The sequence below is a fragment of the Globicephala melas genome, chromosome 8, assembly GCF_963455315.2.
Source record: "Globicephala melas chromosome 8, mGloMel1.2, whole genome shotgun sequence".
NCBI classification, from domain to species: Eukaryota; Metazoa; Chordata; class Mammalia; order Artiodactyla; family Delphinidae; genus Globicephala; species Globicephala melas.
This window is the reverse complement of record NC_083321.1, coordinates 23,235,309-23,259,409: the sequence shown is the minus strand read 5'-3', so window position 1 is coordinate 23,259,409 and position 24,101 is coordinate 23,235,309. Positions and strand designations below refer to the sequence as shown.

General features: G+C 42.3%; 1 protein-coding gene across 3 annotated transcripts in view; it reads right to left on the bottom strand.

Moving 5' to 3' along the window:
• Window positions 1-8,213: 8,213 nt before the first annotated feature.
• SLC1A2 (solute carrier family 1 member 2) overlaps window positions 8,214-24,101 on the bottom strand; it is a 149,871-nt gene continuing 133,983 nt past the window's right edge. For all 3 annotated transcript variants that reach the window (XM_030864709.2, XM_060303361.1, XM_060303362.1), the window contains exons 10-11: window positions 21,939-22,170; window positions 8,214-18,010 (exon numbers count right to left, since the gene is read on the bottom strand). In XM_030864709.2, coding sequence (XP_030720569.1) covers window positions 17,939-18,010; window positions 21,939-22,170 — 304 coding nt within the window. In that variant the 3' untranslated portion in view covers window positions 8,214-17,938. The remainder of the gene's footprint in view (window positions 18,011-21,938; window positions 22,171-24,101) is intronic.

Genomic DNA, 24,101 nt, shown 5'->3' with positions numbered 1-24,101 from the left:
AAAGGTATAACATTAGTGTGGGGTCATTTTTAATCAACCAGTTCATTATTTTATTTTCCAATAACATAGCTGTTTCTAATATATATATATATATTTCTAATTTGAAGTTGGTGCAGAAAATTTTTTTTGTGATTCTGAGACTCTCTAGCCTCAATCTTAGAAAAACAACTTTTACATTATAGCAGCCGAGACTGCCTTTCCTTCACCTTGCCTTTGGAAACCTTTGACAATTGAGTTCCCTTCTCTTCAGAACAGTTAAACGTGTATCATCTTCAGATAGTTACTGAAACTTAAGTGTTTGATTTTGTTTCCAAATGAGGCTGCAACAGAAAGGAAACATCTAAGCTGAAACCCAGAGTGGGAGATAAATTTGCCTGATATATCAAGCAGCCATTTGCAGTACAAACAAATACAAATTCTCCATGGCCCCTAATAACAAAGTTTATTGCCCACTCATGCCATACATTCATCACAGGCCTCAGGCAGGCTCTGCCATCAGAGACACTTGGAGACCCTGACGGATGGCACAGTCACTAACTCAAATACTTACATTACCTGCCAGAGGGAAGGAGAGATTCTAGAAATGTGAACACCTGTACAGCTGGAAGAAATCACTGCTTCTCAACCCCAAATAATTGAAGATAAAATAGAGAGATGTTTTATGCCCTAAAAGCCAGCTCAGCCTCAAAAGCAAAATCAATTCAAGTACATGGTTATCATGTCTATTGTTAAAACCTCTGCAGGACCTAAGGCAGCATTCAGCATAGTCTTTCATTAAAAAAAAAAAAAAAGCCTCTGGGAAAAGTAAATCTAAGGACATGGCTTTCTTCCTTAAGACTGATTGACCCAAGGTACCCACAATTAAGAGAAAGGGATGTGTTTCTAGAAGGACTGTAGGTGTGGCTATTGGTATATGAGGCTGGTTAGAGTCAAACAGACGAAAGCCAGCAAAAATTATAAGAGTCGTGATGCCACAGAGACCATGGGCCTCAACTAGAAAACTCTGTAATTGATCAAGACTTAAAAGGAGCCCTGGACCCTAACTTTCTATTAACAGAAAGCAGAAGATGTTGCTACAGGAGAGATTATTCCTGAATGTTCTCTTCATGTGCATCAATGAAGTATAATGGAAAAAGAAGGGCTTACTAGGAGGTGGGATTCAGGGTCATTGGAGGGGGGGGGGGAGGAATGGACTGGCTCCCAGGGAGCCAGATCGAGACCTAATCAAGAAATTTCCCTTATCCGTCGTTGAGGGGGTCCTCTAAGGTCTGCCCACCTGGGTTTCTGAAATGCTATGGCTCAGTGACTTGTAATTCTTCCATTTGTCCCCTTTCCAGATGGGAGTATTTAAGGTGACTAAACTGTCCCTATTTCACTATGGGACTATATTGGGGGTGGGGGTGGTGTGGAGGAGAGATTAGAAGCTGCGGAAAACTTGGATTTTTTTGTTTATTGATTCCTAGGCCAACAGGAGCCACGTCCGAACCATATGTAGGAATTTCCATGCATCACCCCAAGATCCTGGGTTTTGAGCTTGATGCCATAATTGGATGAGACTTTGACGTGGTCTCCCTTGGTGAAGTGGTGAGCACGTCTTGCGTTTGGAAAACAGAGTGCACCAAATATTAGGTGACGAGAGAAGTGGACCATAATAATTTGTTAGTACTGTTCAACAAATGTTTCTGGATCATCTCCATTCTGAGAACGTGGGGGGACTGCATTGCAGTCTCCCTTGGAGCTGGGTGGGGCTGTGTGTTAGTTCTGGCCAATGAGTTGGGAGCTGAGGTGACATTTAACTGTTCACGTGAGGACCTTCCTAGAGCTCTTTTCTCCCGTCGTGTCAACACAGCTGTTCAAGATAGTAGCTGGTTTATCATCGAGGGATCCTGAGCAGGGTGCAATGAGCAGGGTGACCTATGCAGACTTGTGGGAGACCTACGTTTGAGCTCGTGATAAACTCATCTTGCTGAGGCCACCGAGACTTGGGTGTTGTTTGTCATTGCAGTGCAACTTATCCTGGCTGCTACAATTAAGGATGGCAGATATAAGACAAACATAAATCACAGCCTCTTCTCTCTTCTTTTGCAGTCATTGAAAATCAAGTGGGATTCTTTCCTAGTGAGCACAGATAGCACCTGGGAATCCCTGTCACTCTCAGAGTTGATCAGAGTTGACACTCAAGATGACACTCATTGGCCTGTTGACTTAGCAAATGCTTTAGGGACGAGAATATGTTCTGATGAGCTGGGCCAGCTATTACAGGTGTACCTTAGGGCTCCAGGTATCCTTTGAGATCTTCTCTTTACCAAACATGTGTTTCATGACTCCAGGGAACAGTTAAGTGGGTGATGCAGGACCTCATGGTGTGACAAGCATGACCAATCCTCTCTGAATGGCCGAAAGTCTTATGCATAATTAGGCTTCCAGATTAGACATTGAGGAGTATTGTACAGAGGTTCAAATGCCATTTAAAAATGGGCGCTGTGGCAATATACTCTGCTGGGTTATTTGGGGAAATGGAGCCAGTATAGTGGGAGGCATTGAAACTGGAAAGACCTCCAGGCCAAATTCTTCTGAGGTCTTTCTGAATCTCAGTACCTGTAAAATATGGAGGGTGATAGCACCTGCCTCACAGAATTTTTGTGAGAACTAAAAGACCTAAGGTATACAAGAGCCTGCCACGTGGTAGGTACGTGTGGGCGGACAGCTGTAGTAGATGCCATTGGTACACTGCCCAGCTCTCCTTCTGAGGTTGGTGCACCCACTCCGTAACTGCTGTGTCAAAGCTAACAGCTCACAGCTGCCCCCTTCTCTAGAGAATGACTCTCTGCAAACGGGATCTGCCTTACCCTGGAGGTTCTGCCTGCAACCCCTAAGTGGCCCACAGTCAATGACTGACTGATATGGGTGCCAAAGACAAGTCTCCTTTCCTCAAGGGGAGACAACTTAAAGTTAGACTTTCCCTGAAGCTATCTCCTTGCTCAGTTCTTTCCCTTCCGTCTCCTGCTACCCTCACGTCCTTACTGCATTTCCTGAGAAGTACTCCCTCAAAAAAATCATGTGAACTTGAATCTTGTCCAAGATTCTGCTTCTAGGGATGCTACCTATGACAATAGCTACTATTAATCATAACTCTCAGGCTCCTAAGATTGTGGCCGTGCCCTGCAGCTGCTGAAAGCTGTAGAGGGGTGTCATTTTGAGATGATGCTAGCATAGCAATGGATGAGTTCCCCAAACCAAAAGGCTGCAAAAAGTTTCTCCCAAGTTCTGTTCTTGAAACTGTTGAGAGAGAACAGGAATGTCATTCAGGAGAGAAGACAGGGCAAAGGAGAAAAGGATGATGGGAAGGGAAACTGCTGAGAATAGACTCAGCCAGGAGAGTTCTGGAGGGCCCTGTTGGGTTGGCCACATTCCATAGAAGCAGCCTTTCTCATGACATTTCTCTCTACTAGTACTTGCAACACTCTGAGCTAAGGACTCCTCGAGGGACTTCTCCAGTGAAGAAAAGGATTGCTTCATTTCTGGATGTCCTGTTTCTTTTCCCGTTGGAAGAGCCAGCTCAGGCTCCCATCCCAGTGAGAGGCCAGTTTGGCCAGGCTGAGATTTGCTTCCTGTCCCCAAAGAAATCCAGCGCCTTCCGTCACTGCCACGGATCAGAGCTTTGGCAAGTAACAGAAGAAAGAGTAGAGGGGCACCTGGAACACCCAACTGTACAGGCTTATAACGTTCATGAAGCTTCTCTAGGAGTAAAGAAAAGATTATCCCAGGCTGGTTCAGGAGAGGTCATGGTCCAGCAACAAAGCTCAGATTTTTGGAAGGCCAGCTGAGCCCTGGGTTATAGACTAGAGTCCATGTGATATGGCTGTAAAAGAGCCCAGATTGGGAAAGAGGAAGCCAGGCTTCCTCCAGCTTAGTCACTAAGAAATTGGGACTGATAATGCTAAGGATGATGATAGTGATGATGACGATAGCTATCACCGATTGAACATTTACTATGTGCCAAGTACTGTGCTAACTACTTTATGGATGTTCTCTATTAAAGCCCCTACAGCATAGGCATGATTAGCCCCATTTCACAGATGAGGAAAGTGAGGCTACATAAACACGCCAATGGTCTATAGCTAGGAAAGATACAGAACCAGGATTTAACCTTGGTTTGCCACTGTATTGCCTCTAATTCATTTTAAATTATGGTACCAATTTCCTTATCTGCAAAAAGGCCCGGCTAAACTTCAAATATTTGCCCTCTGAGGTCCTTTCCGGTCTTACAGTCTAGAATGATCTCTATCCTCCTCACCGAGATGAGAGGAAAGTCTGGGATCAGGAGGGTAAGCAACCAGAAAGGGGATACTGCATTCCAGCTGAACTTTTCACTCAGATGAAGACAATTTGGAAATTCCACGGCCCCTCCCTCTGTGAGCAGTATGTTATCCAGGCCTGGAAAACATCTGAGAAGTGACAGAAGGCGTTGGAGAATTCCAGGAGAGCCAGGTCATGCCACAAAACGAGTATACCTCACACAACAGCAGCTCTATATATTTGCCTTTTTTTTTCCTTCACTGGAGGCCTCTAGATTTTTCCAGACAATATTTGGAAGGCTAAAATCTGATTACCTCAAATCACAGACAAAAATAGATCTTGGGGTTTTTCATATTCATTCTGACCCAATCCAGTGCATTGGAGGAATGCAATAACGTTTTATTTGTCTGCTCTCTGGAATTCAGAAGAATTTAAAGTCATTGCTTTTAAATGTTTGAGAGTAAAAACAGTATTCATATTGGATGGCTTTATTCTCCTTGTACTGTTTTTGGACAAGCAGTGTGGACCCAACTAACACTCCTGAATTTCAGCCTCTGTGTCTCAGTTTTTCTTATAATGACAAGAGAATTAAAGATGGCCTCTCACCACCTCAGTAGGACGATGAATAAACGAAACTTAAAAAATTACCAGGAAGGAAAGTATTATTTTCCAGGGACTCCACAGTCCTCTCTTCTGGCAGGGCCCACGTCAACTGTGTGGGCATCTCCACCCATGCCTTCCTGTCTGGGCTGAGAGGTAACGAGCGGGGAGAGCACCTCATGAAAGTTTCCTTGGAGGTGCCTGAACCTTCTGTCACCTGTGGTTCTTTGAAGTACAGAGTCCTGGCTTCCTGTTTATGTCACTATGCCTAGAAGTAGAGGTGCCAGAAGGTTTCATGCCTTAGGTGGCAGCCACAGAGCTCTTCCTTTGCAGAGACACTACCCTTTACGTTTCTATAATCTTCCATTGCGGGGGGAAGGGAGTGTAGCTAATGGGGCTACTAGTGGTTCTTGGGGTAGGTGGAGAGATTTCTCGTGACTTCCTGTAACTTCTTCCGTCAAACTTCTTCTTCTTTGCATCATAGCAAACAACCTGCTGATGCTGGGTGGAGTTGCTGAGCCTAGCGCATTGTTGGTTAAAGAAGAGGTCAAAGACTTAGCAGGTCCTCTCTGGCTACCGTCAGAGCTGTACTCAAAGGCCGTACCATGTGAGCCTGAGGAAAGAAGGCTTCAGCTTTCAATTTAAATTCCCCTTTTAAAAATGCTCTGTGTTCCTGCTAGAGAGATGGACTCCATTAAACAGCCAGCAGCGTGTGGATCACCAGGCGGTCCAACAGTGTCCACAAGTGGGCCCACTGAAGGAGCCATGGACAAATAGGTAGAAGAGTTGAATAGGAACTTTTCAGTCATGTGCACACACACACATACACAGAGAGATACACAGACGCACAAATACATAATTTTTTTTATTGCATCTAGGAGCAATGCCCAGGAAACATATAAAAACGTTCATAGCAGCACTATTTGACATCTGAAGACAACCGGGAATGAGGCAAATGTCCACTGGCAGGAAAGTGAATAACCAAAGTGTGGCACATTTCACATACTATGTAATTATACGGCCGTGAAAATGAATGAACCACAGCTACTTGTAACAACATGAATGAACTGAGAAACACATTAGGTAGAAAAGAGACATGTTGGAAAAGACCACATGTGGTACGATACCCTTTTTTATAAAGCTCAGTAATAAGCAAAGCTTGTGGAGTCATGCATGTGTGTGAGATAAAAATATTTTTTAAAGCAGAAGAATGATAAACACAAAATTCCCATAGCAGTTTCCCCTGGGGAGTAAAGCAGCTTAATGGGATAAGGAAGGAGTACAAAGGTCAAGGGAAGTTATTGGTGATGCTTTAATTTTCCCACTGGCTAATAGATTCGTACGATTCTATATCATGTGGCATCATGACTTAGGTAGGTTACATATATTCTTTTGTATGTATATGACGTTAAACTAATCAGATTAAAAAATAAAACTATCTGTAGTCATGATGACTTACCCAGCTGATGGAATTCAAATTTCAGAGTTCAAAAGTTTAGAAATTATCTACTTCAAACCCCTAATTTTACATATGTCAAAATGACTTGCAAATTGCAAAGGGACTTGACCACATTTGCACAACACTTTAGTGACTGTGCAAAGATCAGAACACTTGCCTACTGGTTCCTAGTCTACAATTCCTCCTTCCATTCTCACCCCCAAAATAATAGTAATTCTTCTTCTTCCTCTTTTTCTTCTTCTTCTTTAAGTTGAAGCAACATACAAGTGGCCTTACATGACAGTGGGTGGATTAAACACCTCTGTTCCAGAAGACAGGGTAAGAAATTAGAACATGGGGATCATACTCCCTGAACAAGCAAAGTCAAGCTTCTCTTGGCCTGTGTCCTCTTTTGAAGTAGTTGATAATGATCAAATTGTATCCATACGAATGTGTTAAGTTTCCCTTGACTCTGATTTGTGGCTCTTTGCTACTTTAAGACCAAATGGCAGCCCAGAAACTCACCGACAAGCATATTTTCTGTAAGTAAGATTTTAATAACATTTTGAATATGGGTGTGATCTACGCTTGATTCCAAAGGGATAAGGAAAAGTGCCTTTTCAAAGGAAGCGTCCATTTTCACCAACAATTTACATAAATTGCTGACACTGGTGAAAGAAATTGTGATGTATCACATACATGTATTTTATTTAGTTAAAATCAAATATTTGCTTCCTTTCCTCCCAAAAAAACAATGAGAGAGAACAATTCAACTAATCCAAGCCATTCTATTCAATATGTGGGTGCCCTGGAGCGTGAACAGAAAAACTGTCACTCTCTCAGTGGGGCTCCTTTCCTGTAATATACACCTTTCACTGCATGAAAATCTTATGCTGACTGTGATCCTGCTTTTGAAGACCATGCATTTTATTTCTACATCGTGACTGCCAAATGCTCGTCACTTACTTCCATAGCAATGATTTTCTCAATACTAGAGAAAAACTTCCTGTGTTGGACAAATGAAAAGACTATATGTTTGTATACTATCCTTGATGAATGATTTAAGGAATTTTTGACGGCCTAATAGTCATTAGAGCTGTTCATCAACTCTTTCCAGTTTTACTCCTGGGCATCTGGTAAGGTTGCACTTTCCTGTCTCTCTGAAGTTAGGTAGAGCCATGTGACTAGTTCTGGCCTTTGACAAATGAGCACAAGTGAGGCATACGACATTCGGAAGGAAGCTTTAGGAGGCAGTGTAAGATGTGCCATGTTCTCTTATTCCTGCATTTGGCAAGTGCAGAGGCATAAGGGGGAAGAGTCTCCCTCAGACCCCCCAGTGAGGACGGCGTGGAACAGAGTCCCCCAGTCAAACTATGATGGACATATCACATGAGCAAGAAATCAACCTCAGTTGCTTTAGGCTCCTGAGATTTGGGGGATAACACATACTGGCTGTTCACAAGGATAATTTTGATTATACACCATTTTTATCGAACTCATAACTTTTTTTTTTTTTTTTGTGGTACGCGGGCCTCTCACTGTCGTGGCCTCTCCCGTCGCAGAGCACAGGCTCCGGACACGCAGGCTCAGCGGCCATGGCTCACGGGCCCAGCCGCTCCGCGGCATGTGGGAATCTTCCCGGACCCGTGTCCCCTGCATCGGCAGGCGGACTCTCAACCACTGCGCCACCAGGGAAGCCCCAACTCATAACTTTGTAGCATAAGATGTGATTCCACCATATATTTAGGCTTCCTAGAAAATATTCATTTAGACACTGTAGGTTTTGATCCACAAACTTCTCCAAAAGGAGCACTGGCGACACCATGTAACCAACACTAGTTTAAAATTGGAGTTGAAGGAGAGGCAACAACCAAGAGAAATTGGAATCCACATTTATTGATGAGAGATATATACATAAAAGTTAAAACACTTAGTGAAATATTGGATTTACAGATTATTTCCTGTATATAAAGAATATGCAGTTATTGTACACATGTAATGTTACAGTAATCAGTCCACATGGTAAGAAAGCTTAAAAGCTAAAGGTGAGAACAAAATACTTCAACTACCCAAAACGTGCTTTGCCAGCAAGGCATTTCCTAGTACCATAGGTAAGAAACGCCCCCAAAATTAGTTGAAGTTTTTATCTTTTTTCATTCATTAGTCTTCAAACACTATGTGCTACGTGAGGGAAACAATTATTCTTATCTTTCATTCTGGACACAAAAAGAATCTTCAAAGGGAATCCAGCCTAAAGGTTAGCTTTCTTTCGGTAAGGTTTCATCCTGAATTTGACGGGAGTTGAAGAAGCCACATTTTCAGGAAAAAAAAAATGTGCCTGTTCCCATTTACATTCCTTCACTCCAATCATTGGAGAAGACACTGAAAATTAACGTGCTCTGTGCCCTCAGAGGATCTCTTAAGCTTCACTCCTCTTGTGAAAAGAGAGGGGCACTCAGTGTTCCCAGCTGCACATGGCCATCCTTCTCTGTCCTTACAGAGGAAAAAGGGGTTACAGGAACTATAGACCCCACAGCATTCCATTTAGTGATAATTAGACAGGATGTGTGTTTTGGAGGGAAGGTATGTAATTGCATTGAACCTCCTCTTCCACTGCTTGAAACACACACACAAAGCCTACTAGGTAGAGGTCCTACTCCCTTCACATATGTGGGATCTGTGCTTCACCAGTTGTTTTTTTTTCTTTTGCAACCCCAAAGCTGTACACTGACCATCCTTGTGCTTCTCTTATCTTTCTAGAGACAACTGTGCAATTTACTACCAGAAGTGTGCTTTTGTGGGGTTTTGCCTACACGGCAGTTAGTCAGTGAATGTCTTTCCTACACCGTGACTCAAGAAACCAAGGAGGACGAGGCTCTTCAGAACCTTTAAGTCATGAGCATCATGGTCAGTATTTGGCAACCAAAGAGACAGACCTTTTCCTAAGGATATAATGCTAACATGCTCATGCTGAGAAGGAGACGAGCCTTTTGTCTCTGTGAGCCCAATCCGTCAAGTGAAGGAGGGCTGCAGATAAATGTCCTCATTCTAAATCTACCTAAGCCTAGATAATCAAAAGTTCCACAGTTGCACTCATTGGGCACTACATAGACTTCAGATGCCCTTTCACTAAGAATCATGACACATACCCAACCCTCCTTTGCCCCGAATTGCACAATTACAAAGATACTAGACACACACAGACTTTCAAACAATCATCGGTACAAAGGATTCATAGATAAGTTCTTCACTGATATACATTCCCAAGTCACTTTAAGAAAGAGGAAAAATTATTCACTACTAGTTATCTAGGAAGGAAAATTGGGTTTTCAAAACAACAATCAACATGTCTACTGCACTTAGATGAATGGCCAAAAATAACATTTAAATTAAATTACAATACATCTATATACCATTTCACTGAAATTACACATAGATACCTACATTATAGCTACACGAAGTGCATAGGCACTGTTCTTCATGCGTGAACCAAGTGTTACTGTGTACACACAAGAACTTCATGCTTGACAGCTATCTGTACTTGAAAATCACAGATACAGTCGTTGCCAGTTGAGGGCACATCTAATCTGTTTGCTTAATGAGGAGTGGGTTCAAATACACACCGGTACACTTTCTATGTAACTATTTTCCTAAAACATAGCAAAAATACTAGCCCTACAACCATATCAGAAAGCGTGTTTGGTGGAAGGAAGACCCCCCCTTGTCTTTGCAGTAGTTATTGATTTGCCTTTTGGGGAAATTTACATAGATTGTTACTCACCTGAGGACAGGATCTACCTGGGCTGCTTCTAAACAATTTCAATGTGACTCTAAGCCCCAGTGATGGAGTATTGCTTCAGAGCTGGTACCAGTATTTTTTTTTCTTAAAAATATGTGCTTAATTCACATAACAATGTGACATTTACTACCAATTTGCTTGGCAAGAACGAACTGCGACAAATCTGTCCTGATTTGCTTCCTTGCACTCACCCTCAATCTCTCTATTCAAAGTTTTCCTAAGCCAATTTTCACGTAAATTATTAGGAAGGCATGGGAGGTTCTGACATAGAAATGATCCAACTATTATCACCTTATTTCTCATTTTCTTGGAGAAAAGCAAAATTAGAATGCTTAGCTAGAAAAACAAGACCTGGTGTCAACAATAAGGAGTCAGGGGACTTCCCTGGTGGTGCAGTGGTTAAGAATCCGCCTGCCAATGCAGGGGACACGGGTTCGATCCCTGGTCTGGGAAGATCCCACATGCCACAGAGCAACTAAACCCGTGCGCCACAACTACTGAGCCTGCGCTCTAGAGCCCGCGAGCCACAACTACTGAAGCCCGCATGCCACAACTACTGAAGCCTGTGCGCCTAGAGCCAGCGCTCCACAACAAAAGAAGCCACCACAATGAGAAGCCCGCACACCGCGACAAAGAGTAGCCCCCGCTCACGGCAACTAGAGAAAGCCCAGCAATGAAGACCCAACGCAGCCAAAAATAAATAAATGAATTAATTTAAAAAAAAAATAATAAGGAGTCAGCACCATTCCTTGAGTTCAAAAGACTAATCGTTTAAATGCATATCCTAACCAGCTAAGGGATTGAAGTGACTCCTTGCTCTTAATGGTCATTTTGTTCATTGCATCGCAAAGGACTGGGTTCTTAAATTTTTCAAATGTGGCTGTATGCTCAGGAAACAACTGACAGCTCTAAATTGCTGTAGAAACGTCTTGTGCTCTAATTAGTTGTAATTCTACGTATGTGGTTATATAGAAAATACCATAAGAAGATATCTGTCTGCAAAATTACAGATACTAAATAGATCAATTCAGTCTACACTGAGTTCTTTATGGTTTATGAAGAATAGATACAAACCTATAACATCATTAAAGGCTAAATCAATATTAACCATATAATATCCAGGACTCTAAATACGTTTTCTCATGCTCTTTATAAATAATAGCAAAGAAGCCCACGGATTTGTTTAAAAAAGAATGTAAGGTTGGACTGGAGGAAGTTGGGGGTAGATGCAATACTGATCAGAGGCAATATGTTGTCCCTGGTAACCTAGATTTTTACCAGGAAGCCAAAATATATCCGTGGGCAGCAAGACCAAATTAGATTCACAGTTTGCCAGCTCTCTCCTCAAGCCATAGAAAACAAATAGAAAAACGATATACAAAAATCCTCACAAAAGTAGTTTTTTATATACAAATCTCTGTAGTGACCAGATAACCTGATCTGTCTTGTGCAACATGGAAATGCAATGCTGAGGTTTCCCAGGGGAAGGAGGAAGGGAAGGAGTGAAGGTCATTTATGGAAAGATCTGGATGCCAAAGGATGAGTTCCTAGTAAGGAGAATAACTCTCCTGGAGAAGTGAGCAACCACAGTGCCAGCGTTCTGATCATACACTTCAGAGAATTTGCTCCATGGAGGCGAAAACTCAGAGATATGCTAGACTAACTTCCTTGGCTAGTGTGTGCATCTCTTTCCTACCGAAGGCAGCAGGCTGTTTCTAGGCAGCTAAATGGTTGCCATGAGAAGAAACGGAGCCCCAGAAGGAGCGAGTCTCCTGCTGCATCATCCCCATCCCCACAGGGAATGATGACAACGGTCACAGTCAGCTGTTATGTTCCAACACTCACCCAGGGATGGGAGGTGTCTCCGGAGGAACTGGAGACCTGTTGCTACCCAGGCTCTAGGTCAACTGCTGACTGCAAGGTAGAGGGATCTGTTCCAGTAGCAGGTTTTATCCTCAGCACAAAAGGGCCCTGTATAATAATCAGAAGGACTTCAATATTTTTTGAATATTTTGATATTCAAAAAATATCAAAATGGATATTTGCACCAGAAGTAAGAAGGTAAGGCAAAGCTGGACATGGAAAAATAAAGGGAAAAAAAAGCTGATCAGTAATTACTCAGGATATTATTTAGAGTGAATGAAAGAAGAACTTGAGGGCTTCTCTTACTTTTCCATACATTCTTATATGGATCCGTTAAGAAATATCTTTTTCTTGATGCTCTAGTGTCAGGTCTTCCGCACTAAAAGTTTAAACGAACAAACAAACACTAACTCGATCCTTTTAGTACTAGCTTTACATCCCTCTGCTCCACATCTACAGAGCTGAAGTCTTCTCTGGCAATAAAGGTGCTCACGAAACAATAATACCAAATGTATTGCGTATTTAGCAGAAGTTTGGACAAAGAGCAAGGATGCAAACGTGGCCCACTGCAGCAGTACCAGAACGTGCAAGAGATTGTTCAAAGGCCACGGCCAGTCGCATGCACCTTGCAGACAGACCACGCATTTGATCCAGCCTAGAAACTCTGGGCATTGAAAAAGGCAATGATCACCAATACAAGTCTATTCTTGTAAGACAGACCTTCTCCACCTGTGATGTGATGCCCACAGTAATAGCAAACCAAGAGGAAAATTTGAAAATGAACTCAACCAAGTATCTCTGCATACCTCTCCAGAGAAAGGAGTTGGCCCGGGCCCACCCTGTGCATGGATGTACGTGTCTGCGTACCAGTGGAAAGGGAATATTTACAGACAGTCGCTGTTTTTGTGTAAGTCTTCCACCAGTCTCATGAGTGTTCAAGTTGATTTGCCAGATGCTCCCAAATTCCCATACTGGGTCGGCAATTAGGACTGTTTGGAGGAAACTGTGTGTTTAGGGTATTCGGGGTGGGCCCTGTTGCCACAAGAGGAATGATGCAAGACCTTGAGGGAGGCCATAGGCTCACCCTGGCCCCTCATGATGACTCTGGCAGCATTCTTCCCTGAGCTGAATGGCTACTTCTATTAGGACAGTGCCTTAGGCAAAGGCCAGTTTTATAAAAGGAGGTTTGTTTGTATCCCCAAATACCAAACTGTGGATGAACGTGGCCATCTTCCAAGCTTGTTGTAAAACTTCAGATGAAGAGAGAGGCTTGAATCTAATTTCCCCCAAAGGGGATGAGAAAAATCCAAATTGATTATTCATTGTTGTGGGCCCCTCTGACCTACAATATAAATAGCTAATGTGTTATAGCAGTAAGCCTCTTATGAAAGAAGAAATTAAAGTAGAGATCATTATATGGTGGTTTCATAGGGCTGGATGGGGGTTTTAATCATTTAATCCAGCACTTCACTCTTTTTTTTTCTGCAGTGGAGCTTGTGTGTAAAGTGACTTGTGTAAGTTATATGAATAAAAATGGGCAGAGTCTAAGTCAAAAGTTTCTCCACCCAACTGCATTATTTCTCCTCACCTCTATGTCATTCCCTGAATTAGCTGTGCTGTGCGGTGAAATAAGACACTACTCAGTTAAGATTCCCTGTCATCTATTCTAAAACCGACCCTCGCGCTAACTTGGATGGTCATTTATTAAACTGTCTCTTAAGCAGCAATAATGATGGTTGGAATAAGAAGGGAGGAGAAGGAAGAGTGGAAATTGGGTTTTCTTTTCAGAAAAATCATAAGCAACTGATGCCTGGACAGCTTTGAACTCACTCCATCCAAGGAGACAAATCTGTCTACAAGGCAACGTCCCTGGCTTGGCACTCAGCGGTCCTTCTCGGTTTTAGCCAGAAATTACCAGATACTGAGACCATTTATCTTCTCTGACAACTAGATTTACAAAACTCTCACTTCAGAATTCCTTCAAGCCTTTTGTTTTTAAACTTAATCTTTTTAGGCTCCTAGACGGTCATATCTTATTTAAAGAGCAAGTATTACAATAATTGGAAAATCCCATTTGTTCCTTTTTCTTGGCTTGGAGTGAATTTATTTGGAGAATAAGCAAGGCCAAACCAGCAACCCACACGATTGTATGGCCCCAAGCACTGAAGAGCAGCGAAGTGGGAAGAGCCACCTCCACTGGGTGTAACTGCTCAGCATTTAGTCATCACACCAGGCAAGAGGTGCTGAGGCTTGTTTATCAAGAGTCTGAACTATGGAGAATTCTCTCTGAGCGTGTGGGTACCTATTTGGATTCATTGCCATACTTCTAATAGCTACTTGGTTCAGATCATGGAGATCTGTATTAGCTACATGATTGCCTTAATCCTCTGACCTTCTTTGCATGGAAAATATAGCACAGACAGAACCCTTGATTCAGACAAAAGTGAAATATTGTACCGTAACTTTTGCTATTGGGAACAAAGGGAAGTGTGGTATTTGCAAAAGCATGGCAGGCTTGGGTTTCCTTTTCGGGATCCAGTAGGTGAGTTATCCAACTCCAAAGGGGCTTCTTGACTAGATATAAACTTGCAAATGACATATTTCTCTGTGCACGAGTGGAAATGACCTGAGACCCTCAATTCAACTGGTCGTTGGGATTCCTGACCTTACCTACCAGGAGTACATCTCCCCATAATCTGAATTTACCCTAAGCCTTTCTCAGCTTCCACCAGTTCAAATCCAAAAGCTAGGCATTTTGGCAACCTTTCTTTAGACTTTCCTGAACATCCAAAGCTGATGAGTAGTTAAAGAGAAGTAAATATTTATATTTTTTGGAACATGGCCACTTCTGCAGGCAATGAGGCTCTAGGGTGTGTTTCCACACACAATAGGAAGTGAAGAATCAAACCTGACAGCTACCTGGCTCAAAACTCATCATCTGAAGTTTTATATTGAAGATCTGCGTGATTTAGATGATTGCCTTGATTGTCTGATGCTCTCTGCATGGGAGGCACATCCTCAAAGATCTAAGGTAAAGCTTTGCCTTGAGTGTGATTCTTTTCACTGATAGGACTTGATTCATTGAATTGTAGTAGGTAATCAAATGATGACTCCACTTGGGTTTCCCAAAGGACATAAATGAGAAAGGAGAGAATAAAAGTCTACCTCGTTGGTTTTCTCCTGACAATTCTGATTCCTAAAAATAGTGAATGAGTTCATAAAAAACGGTGTTGCCAAAGCCCTGACTTAACAGAACCTAAGGGATGCAGTGTATGTATCTGGCCTGCCATGTCTGTATACAAGTATAACATTTATGCATGGTCAAACATTAATGGACTGTTACAAGCGTTCACATTTGTGTTGGACCTATTAAAATAAATCTATGCATATAACGGACAGGCTATAATATCCTGTTTAGAAAATGGATGTTAGAGGTATATTCTGGATCTACTTGTTCTGTTTATGGCACATATGCTGGGCAAGGAGAACCCCAGTGTGTATGGCATGAGAAGAATGAATGAGGCCTAAAAAAAACAGAGGACACAGTCACACGTCAGCTCTACATACATCCTGGGTTTTCAGGCTAGTCCTGAACTTGAGACATTGCTTATTTTTACTGATTTGTTGAACTTCCAGATGAACTGATTTCCTAAGTATATTCTCATGAAACTTATTGCATAGTTTCAAACCTGAAAAACCTGCTTTGCTAAGCTGTGCACCTAGTTTCTTCTGAACGTGCTGTCCCCTTATATATTTGTAGGTTAACTCGATAACTAGAAAAAAGCTGAAGACAAACAAACAGGGAAGACTTTTAGGCAGAGTCTTCGGAAGACGATCCTGAGACCACTCCTTTGAGTAACATGCCAGTAGGTAAAAGCGCTAAGCTGGTGTTAAACAGCAAAACCACAAGCTCCTAGATGCCTGCCTAAATCCTTCTCCTCACCATAAAAAAGCTCTTGGGAGCACCACTTAACGATGATCCTTAACAGCTTCACAGTTAAACCCAGGAACTGTCCCTTTGACCCACAACATCTGCTGTAAAGGGTGCATTTTCCACTACATTTCAGCATGCCCTTGGCCACCCTCTTAACTGTCCGTCTAATGAAAATGAAGACAAATGTATTTATAAAAAAAAAAAGCAAAAACTACTTAATACTGCTCAACACTGATTCTTATCTCCCCCCCCCCAAAAAAAACACTAGAGCTTAAGAGACAGAACTACTAGAATCTCATGTCTCTTGTGTGTTCCAAAGGTATCTGATTTGGAAGAGAAAAGTCACAAGGAGAGGGTAATAAAGGGCATGTATGTCCATAAACACCCTCTCCTAAGAAAATCTGGACTCTATGACTCTTCCTGAATATCTCAGCACCCATCTGCTGGCAGCAGATAAACACCTTACCCTCACATTGGACCAAGGTTCTACACACGTCAAATGTGCTTATTTCTCAATGATTCATGCTCAAGTCCTCAGCGAACTCCTAAAGCCAGCAACCTTAGGAAAATACTGTGGGTTATTCAACAGAAAATGTTGAAAAATGTAGCTTGGAGGTGCCTACAGCATGCAAGGCACCGACTGGGCTATTCCAATTATATTATGTATTCCCTCAAACTTCCACAGCCTTGAGAAGATTCCATCTGTGAAGTCCTGTTGAGCCATCCTTTGTTCCTACTTCATGGTTCAAGGCTACCTTGACTTTGCCATAAGAATGTCACCTTTATAGGATTTTGCACCTATGTTTGTTTTCTGTTCGTTTCCACAGAGAAGACTGGGGGAAAAGATGGGCTCTGCTTCCAACTGTGTCCTGTAACTGGTTTTAGGTGCTGTGATATAATATAACAAAAAGCTTTCTGCATATTAGATAACTAACAGTGTTTTGGTTTTGTTTTTATCATGAGATTAGTATTAAAAGAGGCACAGCCAACCCGACTACCCTCCATCTGTGAGGAGAGTAGAATGATTAAGCCTTCTAGTCTGATGAGAACATGACTGAAATAAGTTGGGGATTAAGAACGTCTTTTTTTGGTAGAGACCCAAATAAGAATTGTATGAACGAAACAAAGACACTGAAGCCTAGATCAAGTAATCTCACTTGATGTCACTATGCCAGGTGATGCAAATGAAACACAAATTGGAATCTTTGAATCTGGTTAAAATTTATGCTGACTGTGCTCTCTTACTTTTGTCAATATATACAGAAGTTATATGTAAATTACATCCTAATCCCTTATCAAATTTAGAGCAAATGATGAAACCTACTTTGAAATTCAACAATTATTCCCATAAACTAGATGGGGTAGAGTAGAGACTCAGTGGGTTCCGTAACCGGCTACCTTTAAGATATGGCTCCCACTATGACTCTCTTTGAAACATTTAGCCATTTAACTTAAAGCGTATACGGAAGAGAAATTGTACCTTAGGATGGGTACTTTGTTTTAATCAACACAAGGACATACGCTACAAGACATTTAAGGGGATTTACTTCCGAAGGCTTCTAACAGAATCTCTTGTGTGTTACAAGGTGAAGCATGGAGAACATTGGAAGGAGTAACACACTGACTGTCTGCTCATGAATCCAAATCCCTGGAATGTGCCACACGGCTTTAGTCGTGTCCCCTGGGAAAAGACCATCCACGGTTCTGCATCTTGAGAGAAAAGGGAAGCTGGCAAGAACGCGTCTTCAATTCAAACTGATTCCTCCAGCGGCATCCATTCAAACAATAATACAAGTGAGAAAATTAGATGGTTACCAAGCATTATTTGGCAAAGACACAGCACCGTGCCTAACACTGACTCACAACAGATCCTCTAAGCCTCAGCTAACAGATTAAGTAAACATAGAAATATTTTTTTTTCTTTTTAAAGAAAGCTTGTTTATATCCTCTTTTACCATAAGATACGCTGGGGAGTTTATTCAAGAATTTGCTGACAGTCATATCCTTATTTTTCACGTTTCCAAGGTTCTTCTTCAACACTGCAGTCGGCTGACTTTCCGCTGGCTGCCAGAGTTACCTGAAAATAATTATCATCAATATCCAGCTTACGGGCCACGAACCAGAAAACCACCTGGGGGGTTACGTGGAGGACCACCAGACCCAGGTTCTACTACACGACTTAAATATTAATTTTAAACGTTGTTCCTTCCAAATCGATTTTGAACTGGTCTTAGTTTTCAACACTGATTTGCGAACATTAAAAAAAAAATACATATTTGCCTTGGGGGGTATTGAGTGACTAGAGATACTTTGCAGGTTGGGGGATAAATAACTTCTACTATGATTTTAGGGTTATGAGGGTGTCTCATTACCCATAGACCCCCCACACAACAATGCAGTCCTGAAAACACAGTGCCCTTGTGCTACTCCAAACAACCACAGAGAAAAAAAAATCCAGAACTAGGCAGCTAGCTCTACTCATGCACGTGAAAGGTTCAGTTGCAACGAGGCCAGGTGGAGTTTATACACGTCCAATTTTCAAATCACGATGGTCTGGCTCTACCATATAAACTATCCAGGCTTTAAAAATTAAAAAGGAAAGGAGGGAATTAAAAGGCTGAAATCAGTATCTCTAAATTATGTCATTGCAGACATTTATTAATCAACTATAATCTCCAAACTGTCAGTATTATGCTTCCCTGGCTCTCAGCGAACTGAACCCTTACACAGAGTGGGAAGTTTTCCCCTCCACATCTAAGTCGTTTTCCTAGCTTACCTTCCATCTGTCTGTCCTCAACGTCATGTGCAAACTTAAACCCACGACTGATATTCCACATAATGGAGAGACTGGATTTATGGAAGCATTAGGAATATGGAGACATGACAAACGCAGCAATGTTTGAAAGAAATCTGGCCTTCCTTCTTACCCAAATGGAAGTGAGAGGCATGCATTATGAACGCACACAACATGCTAGGCACAGAAAACCTTTCACGAAGCAAGCAAATGAAAAGAAAAACTACTCATTCCTCCGGTCCCCATGAGGCCCCCGCCTTGTTTTTTTTTAAAAGACCATGCAACAAGCAAATGAAAGCATCCCATGCAGTTCTTCTGATTAAAATTAAAAACATTGCATAACTTCAAACTACGGTTACAAGGCAAGAGTTTGAAAATAGAGAGACCAACATGACAGAACAATGCTTAGAATGGTTAAAGTTGTGACCAGAGCGGCAGCAAACTTGTTTCCCCTTCAGTGAACTGTCAGGAAAGACAGCCAGGGACAAACTATCTGCCTGGAGCAAGCTGCCTGTTCACCATGACCTTGAATGTACCTATTTGGCTTTCAGTGATGAACCAGATCAATAGCTGTGCAACATTATGAATCATGGTGCCTTTGGAAAACCAGACAGAGCTCAGGTGGCAGGGGCAGGGAGGCTGTTGTTTTCAAATACCGAGACCTGTGTCTCTGAAGTAGCTGGGACTGCAGCTTTTTTGGCATTTCCTTTTTCTGGCTGGATTAAAGGAAGCAGGGACTCCGCTCCCCCAGTCTATTCCACCCGGCTCCGTCCCAACACCTGGGTAACGGAAGAGCCAAAAGGGAAGAACTGGCAGTAAGCAGTGATGTCTCCCAACTCAGCTTTTAAAACAGTGAGACTGAGAATGGACCAGAAGGAGGTTCAAAGGCAGGAGTAGATGGGACTCAGATATTCTGGGAAAGCCTTCAAATTCATCTCCACAGCTCTGACTGCCTCCTTTGCATATAGGTGTCAACTCAGTTAACTGGTCTAGAGCGAGAAGGGTCGACTGACCTCGCCTCACAATCTTCACTGAGCTGAACCCATCACTTCACTAAAAACTGCAAACCGCCAAAGAGTTACTAAACCAATATGGCCGTTTCATCATTTCCATGATCTGCTCAGTTTCACCATTTGACCATCTAAACACTAATTCACCGAGTTTGCAGGTGGTTGGTTTGGTGGTCGATTACCTAGAAAGACTGAGCCACTATCTCTATCAAACTGTCCAGCAAAAAAGGTTATCTGAATTAAAGCATGGGGTCGAGATGCTAAACGTATACACTCAATAAATATATCTGAACAGCCTACTGCATGCCTGGCCCTGCTTTAGGGCACAGCAGTGATAAACAGGGACACCGTCTCTCTCATGGGCTTACTTCACAGTGATAGAGACAGCTGACCAACATTTCCCTTTAGGGACTGAACTGTTTGCTAAAATAAACGAAGCACATTTGTCCTGATGTGCTTGATATGCTTTAAGGGAAAAAAAAGGTGCAGGAAGTCTGAAATCTGAAGACATCTCCATGCCTATACACTTTCCTCAAAACTTGTCCTACACAATATCGTTAAGAAGCCTCTCCTGAGACGCTCCAAAAGGGCCGCACCAAAGGCAGTTAACCACGAGGACTCTTCTCATATATAACTGCAAAGTTAAAGAATATATGTGGTGATTTTAGTTTGTTTCCTACTACTATTTTTCCTCATAGGGAAGTAATTGCGATCAAGCTGTTATCTCCACTATACAACTGCACATTCATTTTGCTGTCCTCCAGTGCCTAACTCAGGGCTTTGCCGATTATGGGCACTCAATAAAACTTGACTAATAATCAAAATATAGGAGGTCATAGGAATAAGATGGGGGTGCTCAATTAAACCCCACAAGGCACACGATGAATACTGGTTAAATATAATAGAGCATAAAGCCATTCCATGGAATGTTGACCCTTGTTTACCAAAACTAACATTTCGATGGAGAATAAGCCAGCACAATCATCGAGATGTGGAAAACACGAACTTTCCAGGAGAATGGCGTATACCATTTAGGTGCGTCTGAATTTCTAACAATTTTAATTGTTTTCACTGAGCCACTTAATTTATGCAATTGCCTCTTGTTGGGCGGGGTCCCTCCCTAATTTGCATCAGAGCCCTGGTTTACCCACACATGTAGCTTATACAGAGGGGATGAACCAAAGATGGTGGCTGCACCTATGATACAGTCCAGTAGAGGGGGTTGCTTCTGTGTCATCCTTCGTCGTCTGGCAGAAGCCATGGCATATAGTTGGAATGACCCAGAAATAACATAGGGAGAAATTAACTATTAAATGAGATCCATCAACAGGAGTCAAAAAGGTATCAGAAATCTGTGTTCGGTTCAGATTGGCCTCAGTTGCCACTTACAACCCTTAAGAGTTGACACTGCTCACCTGCCAGGGTTTCTCCAAGTTTGCTTCACTCTGGTCATGACACTTTGACAATATCAAGTTAGTTACAATGAAGGCTGGACAGAGCCCATCAAGCTTGAAGACTTAGCATCCAACAGCTTGGAAAAGAGTCCGGAACATCCATGCTTCAGGAAGAATGGTGCTGCCAGGCAGTATGTGACATATAGTGTTTTTTTAAAGCCATCTACGGATAACTGTCCTGAAGGAGAGTTATTCTTTACTTGAAATTGCTTCCCCATTCTTGGGGCAAAGTGATTGCCAGGTGAAAACTCACCTTCCCACAAAAATAATGAAGAGAAAGAGAGCTGCACAAAGTTATGTGGGTACACTTTTGACCCACACATGATATACAGCAAGAAGGAATACTTGTGCTATGTAAATCAAATGATTCTGGGTATTTCTCTTGATGTTTCACTTGAACAGAATATTTGAAAGCCAGCAAGGCCCTAGAAACCACAAATTCTTGAGCGTAATATTCAAAGAAAACTGATTGAATTTGTGAAGTGGGTGGACGGGGGAGTCAAAATGATTGTTTTATATCACATGGATAAAACAAGCAACCGATTGGCTCTTTCACCGTTAGACTTGTGGATTTCCTGCCACGTTAGACACAGAGTTAGATGATCTGGGACTCAGAGACACTTGAGTTACATGATTCTTTAGAAAAATAAATGTGACAATAATACATGCAGGGCTTTGTGTTTGCTTTAAGAAATTGAGCATGCACTGCTATATACAGGTCTCGATATCCAGGAATGGGAACGGTACCTTGCACTCATCTACTATGACAGAGTTGTGTGCAGCATAGACACATTGGTTGGAGTTGTTTTCCCTGTGGTTCTTCATGTCATCATAAATGGACTGAGTCTTGGTCATTTCAATATCTTCATGCACTCGGTGCTGGGAGTCAATGGTGTCCAGCTCAGACTTGGAGAGGTGATAGACAATCCCAGCCCCAAAAGAGTCTCCCACAACATTGACGGATGTTCTCATCCTGTCCCTGGGGACAAAGAACAGGACACGTTTAGTGAGGAAGCAGTACGATGTGATGGTTGAGAGGTCAAAGGTCTAGAACGGAGAGACCTGGGGTTGAGTTCTGGCTCTACCTTTCCCTCTGCCTGGTCTGGGGCAAGTGACTTACTTTTAGGAGCCTTGATTTCCTTGTTTGTCAACTGGAGATAACAATCATACTCCTCTCATAAGCGCGTATGAAAATTAAATGAGACAATGTATGTAAATTGCTTAGCAAAATGTCTAATGAACGGTAAGTGCCCAATAAACAACAGGAAAAGAGAAAGGAGGAGGAGGGGAGGAAGAATTAGAGGGAAATAATGTGTCCGGATCTCAGAATTAGCTCCCAGACTGCAGCCATTCCTAGCTGTGTCCAGCAAGTCCTCTTGATTTAAACTGTTCTTCGAAGATTCCAGATTACCTCCACTTATTTTATTTACTAATTCTACAGGAAAGTGCAACCACCTGTGAATTCCCCCATAGTAGAAAATTCATCTTTTTTGTAAGGATCAAAACAACACTGCCTTCCCCCTGGGCCCCAGTCTGTCCCTAGCACACACATACACAGACACAGTTGTTGGGTAAGAAACCCAGTCACAATTTCCTCCCTGACCTATATGTGTAGTGCCTATGTGTCCTGAAAAAAACCAAAATGCTTTCTCTTGCACTCTCTGTTAATTAAAAAAAAAAAAAAAAAATCTTCCAGAGGGCCTCTTGAACCAAGAAGGGTTGAGAAAAATCCTTCCTCAAATCTTGTTTCTCAGGTTCTGACTTGAAAAAAATAGGATGGTTGATAACATCCCCTCTTAGAACGTCAGCACCAGGAAAACTAATTAAGTTCATAAGAGTAAGTTGTAGTCTCTCACCCATAAGTTTAAATCAGTGTGAAGAGTCCTTTTGACCAGGCTTATGAGACACTCAAAGCTCTAAAAGGAAGGATGAAGGAAAACCACAAAGAAAAGAAAGAAAAAGAAGGAGTTTAGGTAAAAATGCTGCTGAGACATCTTAGTTCAGGGCACGCTAGTCTTCAATTTAAAATAAATAAATAGGGCTTCCCTGGTGGCGCAGTGGTCGAGAGTCCACCTGCCGATGCAGGGGACACAGGTTCGTGCCCCGGTCCAGGAAGATCCCACATGCCACGGAGCAGCTGGGCCCATGCGCCATGGCCACTGAGCCTGTGCATCCGGAGCCTGTGCTCCGCAACGGGAGAGGCCACAAGAGTGAGAGGCCTGTGTACCACAATAAAATAAAATAAATAAATAAATAAAGGAAGATACTAGAATTGGTTTAAGGCAAAGTGGAAACCTTAATAGGTTCTTGGAACTAAGGCCTAAAATAAATTCTAGTTGCTATGATGAAATCTATTTCTCATTAGAGAACAGTAATTATGAAGTTGTACTAGGAGGAGTCTGGCCTGGTTCTCTTGCAAGGAACTTGGGAGCCAGCTGGCCTTCTGGTTTCAAGCAGGAAGATGCTGTCCATGAAAAAATAAAGATCAAAGCCCAGCTTCCACTCTCAGGGGCATCTCTCCATCTGAGAAGGCTCTTCCCCTCCCTTCCGCTTTAGAGAATCTGCCTCAGCGTGATAGTCTTAACATGAATGAAGACTGGGTCTTGAGGTCATCCACAGAATCAGGCTCTTGAACTCAAGATCACTAAGAAGCCCCAGTATAAGGAGGTGAGCAGGAATGTGTATGAAGAAAAGCATGGACTCTGGAGGCAGGCTGACCTGGAGGAAATGCCAGCTTTTCCCCTTACCTGTTGGACAACTTGATCATACTTAACATTTGTGAGCCCTGGTTGTCTCATTCATAAAATGGAAATAATAAAAGTGTTCCCTACATAAGGGTTGTTGTGAACAAAATGCTTAGCACAGTTCCAGACATTTAATAAGAACTCACAAAACATTAATTTTACATGA